Raw genomic sequence first — 14,796 nt, 5'->3', positions numbered from 1 at the left:
GGTCAAGCAGCAGAGAGACCGGAAGGTGAGAGAAAGAAGAATAGAATGGGAATGAGCTTGCACATGAGAAGAGAGTATAGAGGCCGTTACCGTTCTGTGTGAGCTTGGTGGAGCAGACCAGGGTGGAGATCTGGAAGGAGTCCTTGCTGATGGTGCAGTTGCCCAGGTTCTGGGTGCTCTTCCCCGTGGCAGAGTAGCCCTTCTCCTCCAGCTCCAGCTTGGTGGCAGGTAGGTTCAGGTACAGGGACGAGTCCTCCAGCTTCTTCGCTTCTGCCTGTTTTTCCAGGACAAGGGTCACTTTCAATTCATCAAGTAAATGAAGTGATTTTGCAATTCAACCAGTCCAGATAGAAGATTCTTTCTGTATACGCTCCCAAAACGGGATGTATGCAAAACATTTTACATCGACAGCTGACCAGTTTTTGCATGATAATGAAAATCCACATCCTGAATTAGCAGTATATGTTGTGGTGATTTGTTATGTAGTGTTATTGCATTTTTTTATGATGTGTTCCGCTTGTAAATCCAGTCTGCAAACCAAATTTCCCTATGGTTCAGTAAAGTTTTGAACCGACTCCATCCCTGCCAGTTGTAGCATGACGAGCTTATAACACCCAACAACGCCTAACAGTAGCCTTGACTGACAACTTCTGTGCAAATAATAACAGAGTGGGAAAAAAAATCTAATTGGGGGAATTTTGCCCGTATTAACTTTTTAATTAACATAAATGGGAGCCGTAACGCAAAGGTATCATTATACAAGGCATTTTAATTGGAAAGTAATTTCGTTTCAGTGTGGGGGTTGATATGGGCTAAATACACAGTTCTCCACAGAACGCAGTGAAGCCGTTATTACAGTAGCCTCTAATAAGACAGGCCAATTTTTCACCCAAGACTCTGTTGTGGTCATGTCATAAGGAGCGTGGGTCGGCCCTGCAGGTAGGCGGTCAGTGACGGAGACGCCGGTAGCGACCGCAGACCGGAGCTGCGTTATGGGATATTTTTCATATTTACCTTGTAGACAATGAGATCGTGCTCGCCGTCCCTTAGCGTCGTGCCGTCGTACCTCATCAGCTTCACGAAAGACAGGGCAAATATCTTCTCTGATTTGTCTTTGGCTGCGGGAGGAGGAGAGGCAGCGTGTCAGGAGGGCAGAAGAGCAGCAGGATGGGAGGGGTTGTGCTTTCATCAAACTCCATTAAGAACAATCATTATTTAGTGAGAGGGAGAGCAAAGGTGGGAACATGCAACCAGAAAAAACATTTAGTTATTTGCCATTTTAAAACCTTTCTCACCAAATACTAATTTTGTAAGAATGGAATTATCTACTTTTCTTAATTGTTGTGTAATAGACTGTAATAGACCAAGGTTGCACTTGCACTTTATCTTAGGGCAGCGGCTGTGATCAGTTTATATAGTCCTGCCAGGGTGCAGAGAGGATGCTCAATGGGGATGGGGAGGGACTGCATTAACAGGCCAGAGAGTTATGGCTTTGTCCTGTAACCGCGCGTTCCCATAGGGCTACATATATCATCATTGTGGATCAACAAGCTCAAATTTACGTGCGCAGAGACGTGATTCATCGAAGTATCTCACGCATTCCATCTGCATAAATCCCCTCATTGGTTTGCTGCCTGCAGCCTCACCGGTGAATAATTGCTGGGCCGGCTGGAGAGAAACCAGTGGAGAGGAAACACTGTAGGCATGCCACCCGGGTTGAGGAAAATGTATTCAGTGACTTCCAAATGAAAAGGGGGAAAACTCGGAGCTCAAAAATACACGCTCAGAAAAAAAGGCTGCTTTCAGGACCGAGTCAATTTTTTGAGTCCATCCAAGTGAGCTATGTACTGACATTGGCGGGACCTCCAACTCTGAGGTGGGCTGTCAATTCAGGTTTCTGTTTAGTCTACTGTGCTACATTTAAAAGCCTACTCTCTCCCCCAGTCACCAGGTAGTGGCATTTGGACAGATGAAACAGAAGTGAAAAGATGGCGGCGTCTCTCCTGCAGCCACGGTCGCCATCTGTGATGGCAGCCATCAGTCTGATGAGGCCTGACAACACTACAGTGGCAGTCTGCAGCCCCATGATAGGGGCAGACTGAGTCTGAACTAGGGGGCCGAGACACCGAGTAGATGAGCTGAGCTCCAGCAGTGGCTGTGATGTGCAGCTGTGTCAGTCTGTGCCTCTAGTAAAAGTTCAGCACTAGCTAGGAGCAGTTGAGGAGGCACGTAGGCGGACCGAGGCAGACAAAGGCAGAGACAGACACCTCAAGGGCCTGGAGTTAGCAGACCATCTCCAGTCTGCTTCTCTTCAGCAGACTGGAGCGCTTCCCAGGAAAGTGATTGGCCAATACAATGCAGACATCAAATATAAGGCTAGCGTAATTTCTGTCAGTTAAATGCAAAGGTTTATATTCTGCTTGCAAGAATCTATAGCATATTGCAGTAACTGAATATATAACAGGTGATGGAAGTTGACTGGAAAGCTTACACCAAACATGAATCCATAGAATCCAACCATTGTAACTTTCCAACATATCTCTCCTTTGTCAATTGTCGGCGACAGCTTAAAGTTCAGCAGCATCGGCGTGCCCCTGTAGCGTCAGAGTCACCCGAGGTGAGCTACTTTCTAAAGCAACTATTACAGCAAGATAACGGCGGGTCGCAGGGTTTCAAAAGCAGGCCGCATAACAGCATTAGTCCCTGCAGGAGCTGTGGCAGCGAGGTGCCAAGCGTGACGGGAGGGCTCTCCAGGTGGATTATAAGCCAGCACAGAGCTGTGAGACCTGTCCGTTACCCGCCATGCCGCCTGCATGCTCTGGGTGACAACCAAACAGAGCCGGAGGATTAGCGGTGGCTGCAGGTTACTTGACTAGACAAAGGGTATAGTTTCTTGCTGATAACCTCCTGATTCTGTGCTGCCTGCGAGTCCACACTAATTGATTGTTTTGTATATATACGCCTGCCTTGGCTGCCACCCGTCTGATCCCCACGCCCCGCTCCACGCCTGCTGCTGGTGGGATGGCCTCGCCATGTGGCAGGCAGATGGGACAGCAAGGCTGCCAGGACAGGCTTCCCTGCCCTCCACACCCCAAAAATTAAAAAGGATATTAAAAAACAGAAGGAAATACAACACTGTCTCCCAGCTGCATTTAGCTAGACACTGGTCCCGATAAACAAACGAGTCCCTCCAGGCATTTCTCGCGTCCCAGCTGTAGTCACTGACAAGCCGTTCGATGATGCCGCTTTATGCGGGGCAGCCTAATATCTCTGATTAATGTGACACTGGGCGAGCTTCAAAGTATTTATCATAGTGCAACACATCTGCTTGGCTTGGAAATCTTCCATTATTTTGTTGTGGATAGATTAGCAGCCAATTGTGCAGCTGGTCATCAGCGAAACTGATTATTCACGAATTGACATTTGTACTCACAGTCCTGAGATGAGCGGTGGCGAAAGGTGAACCGCAGGTGGCTCCGATTCACGTCTTCAATAGGAATAGCAACCTGAGATAAGGGAGAGAAAGGTATCTTGCAGTGATTCAACAAGCACACACATGCACACAACACACACACACAGATTTTAAGTGACAGGCCAGGAGCAGAGCGAGCCCTGAATTCCAGGTTGAATAGTTTATGCGTTGATACCAGGTAATAGAAGGAGTCTGTTCTCTAAGTGACCTCTGCAGTGAATGCCTCTCTAGATTGAAAATGCATTCCAAGTGCTTCTGCATTCACCACTTTATCTATTGTCCATGTCAATATTCATCCTTCTACCTATAATATAGAAGTATTTAAGTTTCATGGGTCAGTAACTTTGTACTCTTATAAATACATTTCACCTGCCTCCACATTTACCATTTTCTATACTGTTCTGATTAATATTCATACTGTCTTTATATGCATTGGAGCTTCATAGGTCAATAGAATCACATTTTGATGATACAATAAGCTCAATCTTGGATCTATAAATGCCCATTGAGCTCTGGGTAGGGATGTAGGGATTAACCTATGTCACTATTAACCACACTTTAAAACACCACGGTCTTCTAACTATAAGCATTTTAGAAGCTAACCCAATTTGCAAAAAACATGCCAACAAAAAGCAGCTGCCAATGGGACAAACACATCTAACTTTGTATGGCACCTTTGAGATCACCATCCATCCCTACATGATTAAGTCAAGGTAATAAAAGACAGTTGAAGCTTGTTTACTTGGTGGCAAGTTGTTTAAACGTAAATCTGATAGGGGATTAACTATAAAATTGGTACTTCCAATCAACGAAGTAGAGGTGAATGAAGAGTTGCCTTTCAATGTAACACAAGCCAACATCAGCAAAGCAGGAATTGGAGTTGCAGGATCCATCAATTAGTTTGCATTTTAAAACACTCACCAAAACGGCATGTAACCTAGTCCAAAAAAAAACTGAAACTGATTATTATTATTATTCCATTGTTTCTTCCCATCAATGTGTTTGGTGTGATCATTTACGTCCTGTTCGCTCATTCCCATCTGTATTGACTAAACGGTTTCCAAGTATAGGCGAGGTGTAAAAGACTAACCTATTATACCAATCCATTATTTTTTGTTTTCAAAAGGCACTGTATTATCATTTCTGCTTCAAAAGGCAGCTACTGGCAAAAACATACTTTTTCCACCGTATTTAAAATAGAGTTTGTTTTTTCGCAGGACCAAAAGAAATGTGGAAAAATACAATAAAACTGAAACTATTACGTCCCTAGCTCTGGGAGACCTGTGCTGTGATGAATAACGCGTCTAGGACTCTGAATTATATGAAAGAGTGGTAATGCATTTGAAGGCGGTATATAATGACTAAAATACTAGATAATAGGATAGATAATGCTATATTATTTGCTGCCAGCGGAGTTGTGACGGGGTGGTGGTAAGGAGACACACCTTAATTGTTTCAAACCAGCGCGGCTGCTTGACTTGGTAGTAGATGACAGACTTGTACTCCAGGATCCCCTCGTCTCCTGCCCCAGGGAAGATCACATTCTAGAGAGCAAGAAAAAGGATGAAGTTATCTTCTAAGACATGTTATGTGGTTATGCCAGCTAAGCTGCAAGTATATTCCAAGTGACAGACTCATGTTGGTTGAGCTATTATCACTCTGTCCAAACATTAGCACACTCGCACCATGTGGAAAATTGACTGCCGCTTATTCCATCAAATGTGGTCCCGGGGGCAAAAAGCCTTAATGTACCACCATGGCCTCCAAAAGTCTGGGTGTGCATTATGCGGGAACATCCGTCTGTTGGCTGCCAATCCCCTGGCAGCATTGTGGAAATTAGAAATAAATGGGAAATTAAATATTTAAGAGGGAGGGGCACTGGCTCACCTGCTTCAGCGCAGCGAGGAGCAGGGGGAAGCCAGGCGCAGGGGGAGTGGACCAGCTGGTGCTGCTGGGTCCAGCCATGTCATTAGCTCTCCCTAGTGGGTTCCCCCCTCTCAAATCCCACAACAGGTCAGGGCCCGTGTGTAAAGCACCACGCGCCCCCTGGAGGATGCGGCGCGAGGGGCGGAGGGAAGGCGGACGCCACACATGCCTTATTCTCTATCAATCAGTGCTCAGCCATCCCGTCCTGCCTCTCTCCTCCCACCGCTCTGGCTGACTCCCTGGCCTGCGAGCGCGCCGCCGCTGACATACTCCGGCGCTAATGGCTTCTGACAACCAGCAATTATGAGGAATAACAGGCCCCGTCTCCCCCCGGCCGCGCCGAGCGGAGCTGGGGGGCAGGTGCTGGCTGCCACGACTCTGCCCCTTCACTAAGTGGCCGGGATTCATGACAGCTTCAGATGCGGGAGAGACGAGGAGGGAATGTGGCCACACATCGCGGCCCCGGCCTAGCCGCAGGTGAGAGGGGTTTGCGGGGGCGTGCTAATACGTCAAGGTGATAGGGACTCTCACTTCACAACAGCACAAAGCTTGAGACAGAGAGGATGAGAAGAGGAGAAAAGCCAGAAGGCAGAGAGAGAGAGACAGAGAGAGAGAGAGATAAAGGGTGGGCAGGAAGGGGAGGGGTGAGACAGAGAGAGAAAGATACATATATACAAGATCACCTTTTATAAAACGTGGCCATCTTTGTGTAATTACATTCTGCTATTTCCAGTGCCTAGTGTATGGGGGCTCCTGCATTTTATTATTGTAAAATATAGATATTTTCCAATCCGAGTGGTTTCCATAGCGACAAGTGGAGGGGAAGTTTCTTTTATCAAAGATCACACCAAGACTGGTCATCAGACATAATCACAGGAAGTGACAGCGCCTCTCATCTCGGCAACAGAATTTCCTTACAGCCAATTACAGTCCGGGAGGAGGGAGAATTTAACCAATTACCGCTCCTCCCCGGAGAGCCGAAGAGACGAGACGGAGCCTTTCTGCGAAAAAGTTGCACGCCGCGGGGTTGAAGCTCGTTCACTGCAAGGACGACGCGGCGGTGACACCCGCGGGTCTGATCGATGTTACTTAATCATGGTCGACTGCTGTCACTGACTCCAATCATTACAGCCAAACAGCCCCGACAGCCTTGAATACAGACACACAGTGAAAATGTTCCACGGACACAGAGTAGAGTGAGGGCGTCGCTGATGAAAAGCCTGTTTGCCCACTGTGCACCAGTCAAGTCAACATGATAACTCTGCTAGCTATAATACTGAGTGCACTGGGCACGCTGTGTTAAGCTAGCGAGATAGCGCGCCCCCCGTTGCCACAGCTCATCCGACGGAGGCCAAGATCATCGCTGGTTTCCGCCACTTCAGAACCGCACTTGTCTGTAATCACCGCAGATCCTCCGCAGCACCGCTGCACTTCCTCAGCCCGCTGGGCCGAGTCGCTGACGAAGCCTCTCCATCTATGACTAAATGTATATACTTGAGGCAGCCGGGGCTAATGGCATTCTGTACTGATCAGTCGTTCCCAGGAGGCCTCCCCTCCGCCAGGATTTCATCATCCCCGATCTCTCTACCATCATCAGTTCTTGCAGCTTGCACTCACACACACACACACACACACACGCATGGGCGAGCAAGCGCACACACACTTTGTTGGCGGAGGTAATTATGTCAATTAGAAGGAAGCATTAATTTCAGTCTTTGTCACTTCCAACCTTCTAAGCACTATGCCCATATTGCTTGCCCATGTGCTTTGTTCAGCAACTGTGAACCTGACAATGATGAAGGTTGATTCCCACAATGGTGAGCCAAATATTAGGCCAGTCAATCAGCCACAAAGCACCAATATTGCAGTCTGTCATTTATGACAGGTGGCAAAAGCATACAATCCGGCCCGTGTATCACACTGCTTTATAGGAGTCCTGGTCAGTTAAGCAGTGTGCTGAGCTGTGGGAGATTAGAGAAAGCCTGGTAAATCACAGGCTGTCTGAGAGACAGATCAGCTGTAGCACTTATGTGCTGAATGCTGAGTGAATTGAACCCGGGCGAAATGCGAAAGCGGCAAATTGACATTCCCGAGTCGTATACCTCCAGTTTCTTGCCGTCCTCGTCGTAGACGGACATGGTCACCTCCACGTTTTTGGGCGTGGTCTTGCTGCCCTTGTCAAACTCCCCCTGAACCAGAGTCACGTAGATGTCGTTCCGCACGTCACCTTGAGGAGACAGAAACAAACTTATTTAGGCTTTGCAGAGCTCATCATTACCCCTCATTAAAATTCATTTCTGAGTATTACAGCATATGAAACTCATTAAATGTTCTTGTTTCTAGTATAGTATCGGGCAGACTTATACCTTATGGCTAATTACATCAATTGAGCTGCAATGAGTAATGTCCTGATGAAACCTAAATGATATGTCCATTTTATTTCACTCACGTCTTGGCAAGACAGCTTAATTATAACGATACTTCCTGGATGAATGGAGCATTCGGTGAATCAATCTGTCTTTGAAGGAACTTTAGAGGAGACTTTAATAGACAGACAGCCAAGGTAAAGCTTTGTGAACCCCCCACCTGGCATGATGATCTCAGGGAAGCCCATCTTGCGCGCCACGGCTGTCGATCGGTCCACCAAGTGAGGGAAGTCCTTCCTGATCTGATGGATGTCTCCGGGAAGGAGCTTGAGAGTCACCCACAGACCTGGTGATGGAGGATAGGTTTAGATACAGTCAGTGGGAGACAGAGTTAGAGCAAACTGCCACAGAAAACTGCTAAAAAGACAAGTCTTCCTCTGCTTTGCACCATCAGAGGGAATGAAAACAAATAGCTGTAGGGCAAGACACCTTACTAAACAGAACATGCTCTCAGGGATGTGATTAGTTAGGAAAACATAAAAAAAACCAAAAAAAGAGGAAAAAATTGAGCTCGTGCTTTCTAGATGCTCAGGTAGAGGAGTCGGGGGTAGGCATAATTGGAGTGAGTGAAACTAAGCCGACTTTAAAAAAAACTCCACCTGTTAACACCAAAGTGCTGTGGCTGCACATTGTTGTAACTAAGGGAACCGCTGAACAAAATATTTGATTAATGTGTTGACTTAGCCAGTACAGTTAGAAAATCACTGAGCTACTTCCTGGTCTGTGAATGTACAGCACACCAGCTTCCAGTTGGTTGATGCTTGTAAGACTTCTACCGTAATGCCTGGTGTATGAGCGCACACTGCGTTTCCCTTATGGGCTCTGCATGGCCTAAACAGTGCACATCCCCAAAGCACCGTGCAGATGTCAAAATGACAAATACGAATGAACACACAGAGGAAAGCTGAATGAATGAATAAAAGGTGTGTGTCCTAGAAAATTGAATAAACCTGGAAAAAAGAAATCCCTGCATTCTATCGCAGTGCCAATTTCACAGTAACGTCCCAAAAGCTATGACCTACTTCTTAGGCACTGTTTGTTTTGTATGAAAATCAGTGACATTTAAGGTAGAGTGTAAGAAATAAAATTAATATTGTGCTTTTTTATATGGATAGTACACTCTGTTCTTGCTTTCCTTTGTCCTGGAAAGTGGAGTGTCTTTTGTCCTGCTTACTATAATGATGTAATCAGTGCTTGAATGCATGCATGATCACTATATATGGTTATGTGTGGTTTTGAGTGATTCTATAGGTGGACATGCAGTTAAAAGTCTGAACTAGTGGGTTGGTTTTGAGCCAAGTAGGTTTGGCTATGGGCCAAGATTTATAGTTTTGTTTACTTTAACCTATATAAGTGGATCCTGAACTCCGTTCTTGGTCACTTCTTTGTTGCTTGTTTGGAACACTGAACTGAACCATGCATGTCTGAATAAAGAATCCACAGAAGACTTTTGAACCTTGCTTAGTCATTTTGACCCACAACGGGTGAAGTAAATTTTTGCATTTACAGTTTGGCGACGAGGATGGGATGGACACAGCACTGAGCGACGCCTGGGGCTAGACTGAGGGTCAACTGCCGGCAGGAGTCTCTAGGAGACTCAGGGATAGTTCCGCTCCAGCAAAGGAGGTCTGGATCCCGCCCAAAGTCAGGCACGGGTGGCGTTCAGTGGGTCGTCCATCCGTTTAAAGAGAGCAAGTGGTGAGTTTCTGTGAATTTTTTTTCTCTTCCTCAGGGAGGGAGTAAAACATTTTTCCTCAGGGAGGTATTCTCATAGTTGCAACAAGTAAGAGAAAAGAAAAAACCTAGGTAGTTAATGGGGGCGTAAAATGTTAGCTCAGGGAGCATAGTTAGGCCTCAGGGAGGTTGCCGTTATTAGATAAGGAAGATTGTCAGGGACAAAGCCCAGGGGGTAGAAAGAGAAATAGCCCAGGGGGTAGAAAGGGATCCTAAGTGAAAAAAAAAGAAAAAAAAAGGGAAAAAAAAAGTTTTTAAGGGGAGATATTGTTTGTGATATATTGTGAGTGGATGGGAATGAAGCGGTGATATCAGTGTCCTGTGGGTATTTATCCACACAAAGGGTACGTTGCTCTGAACGAAAGTGTCGTACAAACTACCTGGCTGATATCATGGTTCATTTCATTGGCATTGTGTGAATGAAGTTGTGAATGAGTGATGGGTGTGTAATAGAGTATGGTGAAGTGGTTGTCAAGGTACCGAAATCAATAGTGTATGTTGGAATAATAATAATAATAATGATATATGTTTATCATAGCGGGTATAGAGGAGGCATCGCCTATAAAATTTAGAAAATAGATACTTATTGTGATATTTAGTGTAAAAGACTTTTGACATAGTAATTTGTCCAGGGGGATTTTATTGTGTGGTCCGAGTGGAAAAAAAAAAAGAAAGTGAGTAAAGTTGCAGAGCAGAGAGAGCAAAGAGGGGAGGTAGCTTGTCGGTGCCGGACACCAGCATCATAAATTGTGTCTAGGGAAGAGGCCACACTGGCCTTCTAAAAACAAAAGAAAGCAACCACAACTGAGAGCGAGATGGAAAGCACACTAGGAAAAGTAGAACTACTTTCAGACCCACTTGTGGGTCCTGTAAAAGTGATGGCAGAAAAATGGGGCAAAAGCGTGGTTGAGGATGTTCCGTTTTGGCACTACGTTACTGAAGGTGTTTTTCCCATAAGAGGCACTCTGAGCGTAAACTGTTTAACTAGATGTAGGGTTATGCTAGAAGAAAAAGAAGAGCAGGAAAAGATGAAATTGAGTGAGGAGAGTAAAAAGAAGGTAAATTGGAATGCGTTCCAAAAGTGGGAGCGAGAAGCAGAAGCTAAAGCAGTAAAGTTCATAGCTAATGTTATGCTTTCAAAAGGGACAGAAGAGATGACTAAGGGAGAAGAAGAAATGGTTAGTAGAAGGGAAAAGAAGAAGAAAAGTAGGGACAGAGAGAGGGACCTGCTTCCCCCCTATGCTCTTTCTCGCACAACTCCACCATCAGGAATGTGTGACGACGAGAGTGATGATGAGGAAGATGACAACAAGGGGGCGGTCCTAAAGATGGCAGCTTCAGCCCCTCCTACATCTCAGGCTCCACCTCAACCATCCAATGTTTATCCATCACTACAAACTGTGGGAGGGTCTGAGCTCAAGGAGAAGGAGGCTTCATTGGGGTTTTTAACTCCTCCTTCAAATGTAGGTTTCGCCTCTGGTACTCCTGTTTCACACTGCCCACAGACTCGTAGCATGGCAGCGAACCTACAGACAGAGACAGTGAACCAGATGCCTATGATGATGTATCCAAATCCACAATCAGATAACAGTCAAGGCCTCTGGCAATCGCATGTCCTGGTCCACAGGCCATGGCAACCTGATGAGCTGAAGGAAGTTGCCAAAGAACTGCTGGACCCCCACAAAACCGGAGGTGAGAAAAGGGAGGTTGCAATGAAACAGTTGTTGATAATGTATTATCCTACGTTAGCAGAGGTGGAAGCAGTATGTCGCAGGTGTTTTCTGTTAAGATGGCCGAACATCAAGCCAGCCAGCTGGGACACAATCTACGATTCAGGCTACCAGGAATACAGAGACCAGGTGGATGAGCTCTACTTTGCTGTGAAAACCGCGGTTTCCCTGCGTACCAGTTGGCCTGTAATCTACAAGACCAAGCAGAATGATGGTGAGTCTGCCAGTGATTATTGTGCTAGAATGGAATCTGTGTTTGCTGCCCATTCTGGTGTTGACCAGGATAATGATGCCTACAACAACCTGCTGAAGACTGCGTTGATACAAGGCCTCCATCCAACTCTGAAGAAACAGACCATGACTACGTGCATCGCCTGGGAAACCAAACCCCTCAGCGAAGTCTGGGCTTATGTCCTTCATACGGAAAGGAACCAGACTGACATCGAGCAAAGACACAGTAAGAAAATCCAAACTGCACAGTTGATGTTTTATCAACAGACGGGAACTTGGGGCAATGAAATGCGCAGAGGACGAGGAAGAGGACGAGGACGTGGAGGAAGAGACTATGGAAGAGGGCCACCCACACAGTTTTACAACCAGCAACGTCTAAGGTGTTTCAACTGTGGGGGGTATGGTCATATGGCTCGTGATTGTTCATCAGATCACAGGTCTGGCATACAAAGACGTGAGAATGCACCTGATGGATCCTGGTCACATGCAACCCTCAAGCCTGTCTGTGAATGCTCCAGGATTCTAGCCAGCTAACCCATAGGAGATAGCGGGGACAGGTCAGATAGGTGAACAGGATAGTTTAGATGGACAGGCAGACACTGACCCTGTTATAACTCATGGTCAGTACTCTAAATTAGACCCAAGGAAACAGAAAGCAGCTAAAGTAAGTTTGAAAGTAGGAAATGTAGTGGTGTCCTTTTTTTTGGGTTGATTCTGGTGCTGATGTTTCCGTTGTGCAGTCCAAATTACTCCCAAATGCGCCCAAAATCAACAAAATTTCTTAAAACAGTTGGCTCATTAGGAGTCCCAGTGTTAGAACCGATTTCTGAACCATTTTCTGTCACTTATGGTGATTACTTAGGAGATCATCCTTTCTTGTTGACAGATTTTTGTCCAGTAAATTTGTTAGGGCGTGATCTCATGTGTGCTTTGGGAATAAATATGTACTGCAGTCCGGAAGGTATCATTCTCTCTTCTAAGATGCTAGGTATTTTTACTATGACAACATATGAGGGTTATTTTTAGGATCTCAAGAGCATGTAGATGAGGATGTTCTTCTTCACCAAGAACCAGACACCACCTCTTTTGTTCATATGCCTTTAACAACTGAAGAAGAAAATATGATTTCCATGGTTCCGCCTATACTATGGGCTACTAGCGGTTTTGATTTTCAGACCATGTAAGAGGCAATATCCCCTCAGCCTAGAGGCTGTGGAGGGAATTGCTCCTGATATTGAATCACTGAAAAAACAAGGTGCCATCGTGGAATGTCCTCATTCTCTTTGTAATACCCCTCTTCTGCCCATTAGGAAGCCTAATGGTGGTTGGAGACCTGTTCAGGATTTGAGAGCTGTAAATGACGCTGTGCAACATCCAGTGCCCACAGTACCAAATGTGGTAACTTTAATGTCTCAGGTCCCATCTGATTCTTGTTGGTTTACTGTGATTGATTTGGCTAATGCTTTTTTCAGCATTCCTGTGCATCTTAACTTCCAGTTCTGGTTAGTCTTCATCTTTACTAGTAACTGCTACACATGGACTCGTATGCCTCAGGGTTTCTCAAGCAGCCCCACTTTGTTTGCTTTGGCTGTAGCTGAGAACCTCTCAGGTTGGGAGGTTCCTTGTGGTAGTACATTGATACAGCATGTGGATGATTTGTTGTTGTGTTCCATTTCTGAGCAGGCCTGCAAAACAGACACTGTCTCCATTCTCTGTTACTTAGCAGAGAACGGACACAAGGTCTCAAAACCAAAATCCAGCTGGTTTCACAGTCCGTACATTATCTAGGACATATAGTCACACCTGAAGGTCGTAAACTCGGTCCCGAATGCGTTACAGCAATTTTGGAGGTACCAAAACCTCAAATAAAACAGCAAATTATGTTGTTTTGGGGTCTTGTAGGCTACTGCCGCCCATGGATACGTGACTATGCAGAGATATCTCAACCACTGTATGACATTGTGCACAGTGGTAAACATTTGGCCATGACTGACTTCCTGACTTGGACTACTGAAGCTGACAAAGCATTTACTAACTTGAAATTAGCTCTTTCTAATTTTCCCTGTTTAGGACTCCCTGACCATAGTAAACCTTTTAATCTGTTTGTCTCTGAACGAGATGGGTTTATGTCAGCTGTTTTAACTTAGTCCCATGGTGACAAGCAACGCCTTGTTGGTTATTTTTCTAAACATCTGTCTACAACTGAGAGAGCAATGGTCTCATGCCTAAGGTCTGTTGCTGCAGCTACTGAAGCTGTCCTTGCAACTGCTGACCTTGTTGCTATGTGTCCCTTAACTGTACATGTTCCATATGCTGTTCATTCTCTCATCCTTTAGGCTAAGACTGTTTACCTGACTCCTGCGAAGATGCTGCATTGGCAGAATGTTCTATTTACTATGTCTTATGTTACTTTGAAGTGTTATACTGTCCTTAACCCTTCCATACTTCTTCCTACAGCAGGGGAAAGTGAACCCCACTGCTGTTTGCAAGTGGTTGACATTGCTACCAAACTTTGTGATGCCTTGTTTAACATACCACTGACTAACCCTGACTTTGTTTTCTTTGTAGAGGGTTCAACAGGACATTTTTCTGCGCAAGCAGCAGAACTCTTTGCCTTAACTCGTGCTTTTATTTTAGGTGCTGGAGAAGATATCATGGTCTATGCAGACTCTCACTATGCTTTCAATGTGTCATAATTTTCATGCTGTTTGTAATCGTCAGGCTCATACAAGTGGTGTTGATCCAGTTTTGTAGGGAAATGCTGTTGCTGATGCTGCAGCTAAAGCTGCTGTTCTTTTTCCCTGTCTTTCCCATTTTGCAAAATGCATCTGTCTTCTAGGATGATAGTGACAACGACGAAGCAGCTCTTAGATGAACGAGGGGAAACCACTCTGCATCGAATGTGCTAGTAAACCTCTCCAGAGTGGTAGCCCTCTACTGAGTGTAAAGCTCATGGGTTGAAGACGAGGGTTTTTTTTATTCCTTTTTTGTTTTCCTTTATTTCTGGTTTTTATTCGTGTTGATTGAAGCTTGTTTGTAACTCTTAGAAGTGATGTTTTCCTCACTGTTTAAGTGAAGTATACATAGAGTAGGATGTATCTGGCGTTATTTTATTTTAATCTTAGTTGTCACCTTGTGACAAAAGGGAGGAATGTAAGAAATAAAATTAATATTGTGCTTTTTTATATGGATAGTACACTCTGTTCTTGCTTTCCTTTGTCCTGGAAAGTGGAGTGTCTTTTGTCCTGCTTACTATAATGATGTAATCAGTGCTTGA

General features: G+C 45.3%; 1 protein-coding gene across 1 annotated transcript in view; it reads right to left on the bottom strand.

Moving 5' to 3' along the window:
• The window catches only part of dock1 (dedicator of cytokinesis 1), a 176,685-nt gene that overhangs the window by 130,361 nt on the left and 31,528 nt on the right, over positions 1 to 14,796 (bottom strand). Inside the window, exons 13-18 of the mRNA XM_071907671.2 lie at positions 7,985 to 8,110; positions 7,501 to 7,625; positions 4,918 to 5,016; positions 3,434 to 3,506; positions 1,015 to 1,118; positions 91 to 274 (exon numbers count right to left, since the gene is read on the bottom strand). Coding sequence (XP_071763772.1) covers positions 91 to 274; positions 1,015 to 1,118; positions 3,434 to 3,506; positions 4,918 to 5,016; positions 7,501 to 7,625; positions 7,985 to 8,110 — 711 coding nt within the window. The remainder of the gene's footprint in view (positions 1 to 90; positions 275 to 1,014; positions 1,119 to 3,433; positions 3,507 to 4,917; positions 5,017 to 7,500; positions 7,626 to 7,984; positions 8,111 to 14,796) is intronic.

This window comes from Centroberyx gerrardi, chromosome 20 (assembly GCF_048128805.1).
Source record: "Centroberyx gerrardi isolate f3 chromosome 20, fCenGer3.hap1.cur.20231027, whole genome shotgun sequence".
NCBI classification, from domain to species: Eukaryota; Metazoa; Chordata; class Actinopteri; order Beryciformes; family Berycidae; genus Centroberyx; species Centroberyx gerrardi.
The sequence above is the reverse complement of the archived record's forward strand: the minus strand, read 5'-3'. Positions and strand labels throughout refer to the sequence as shown.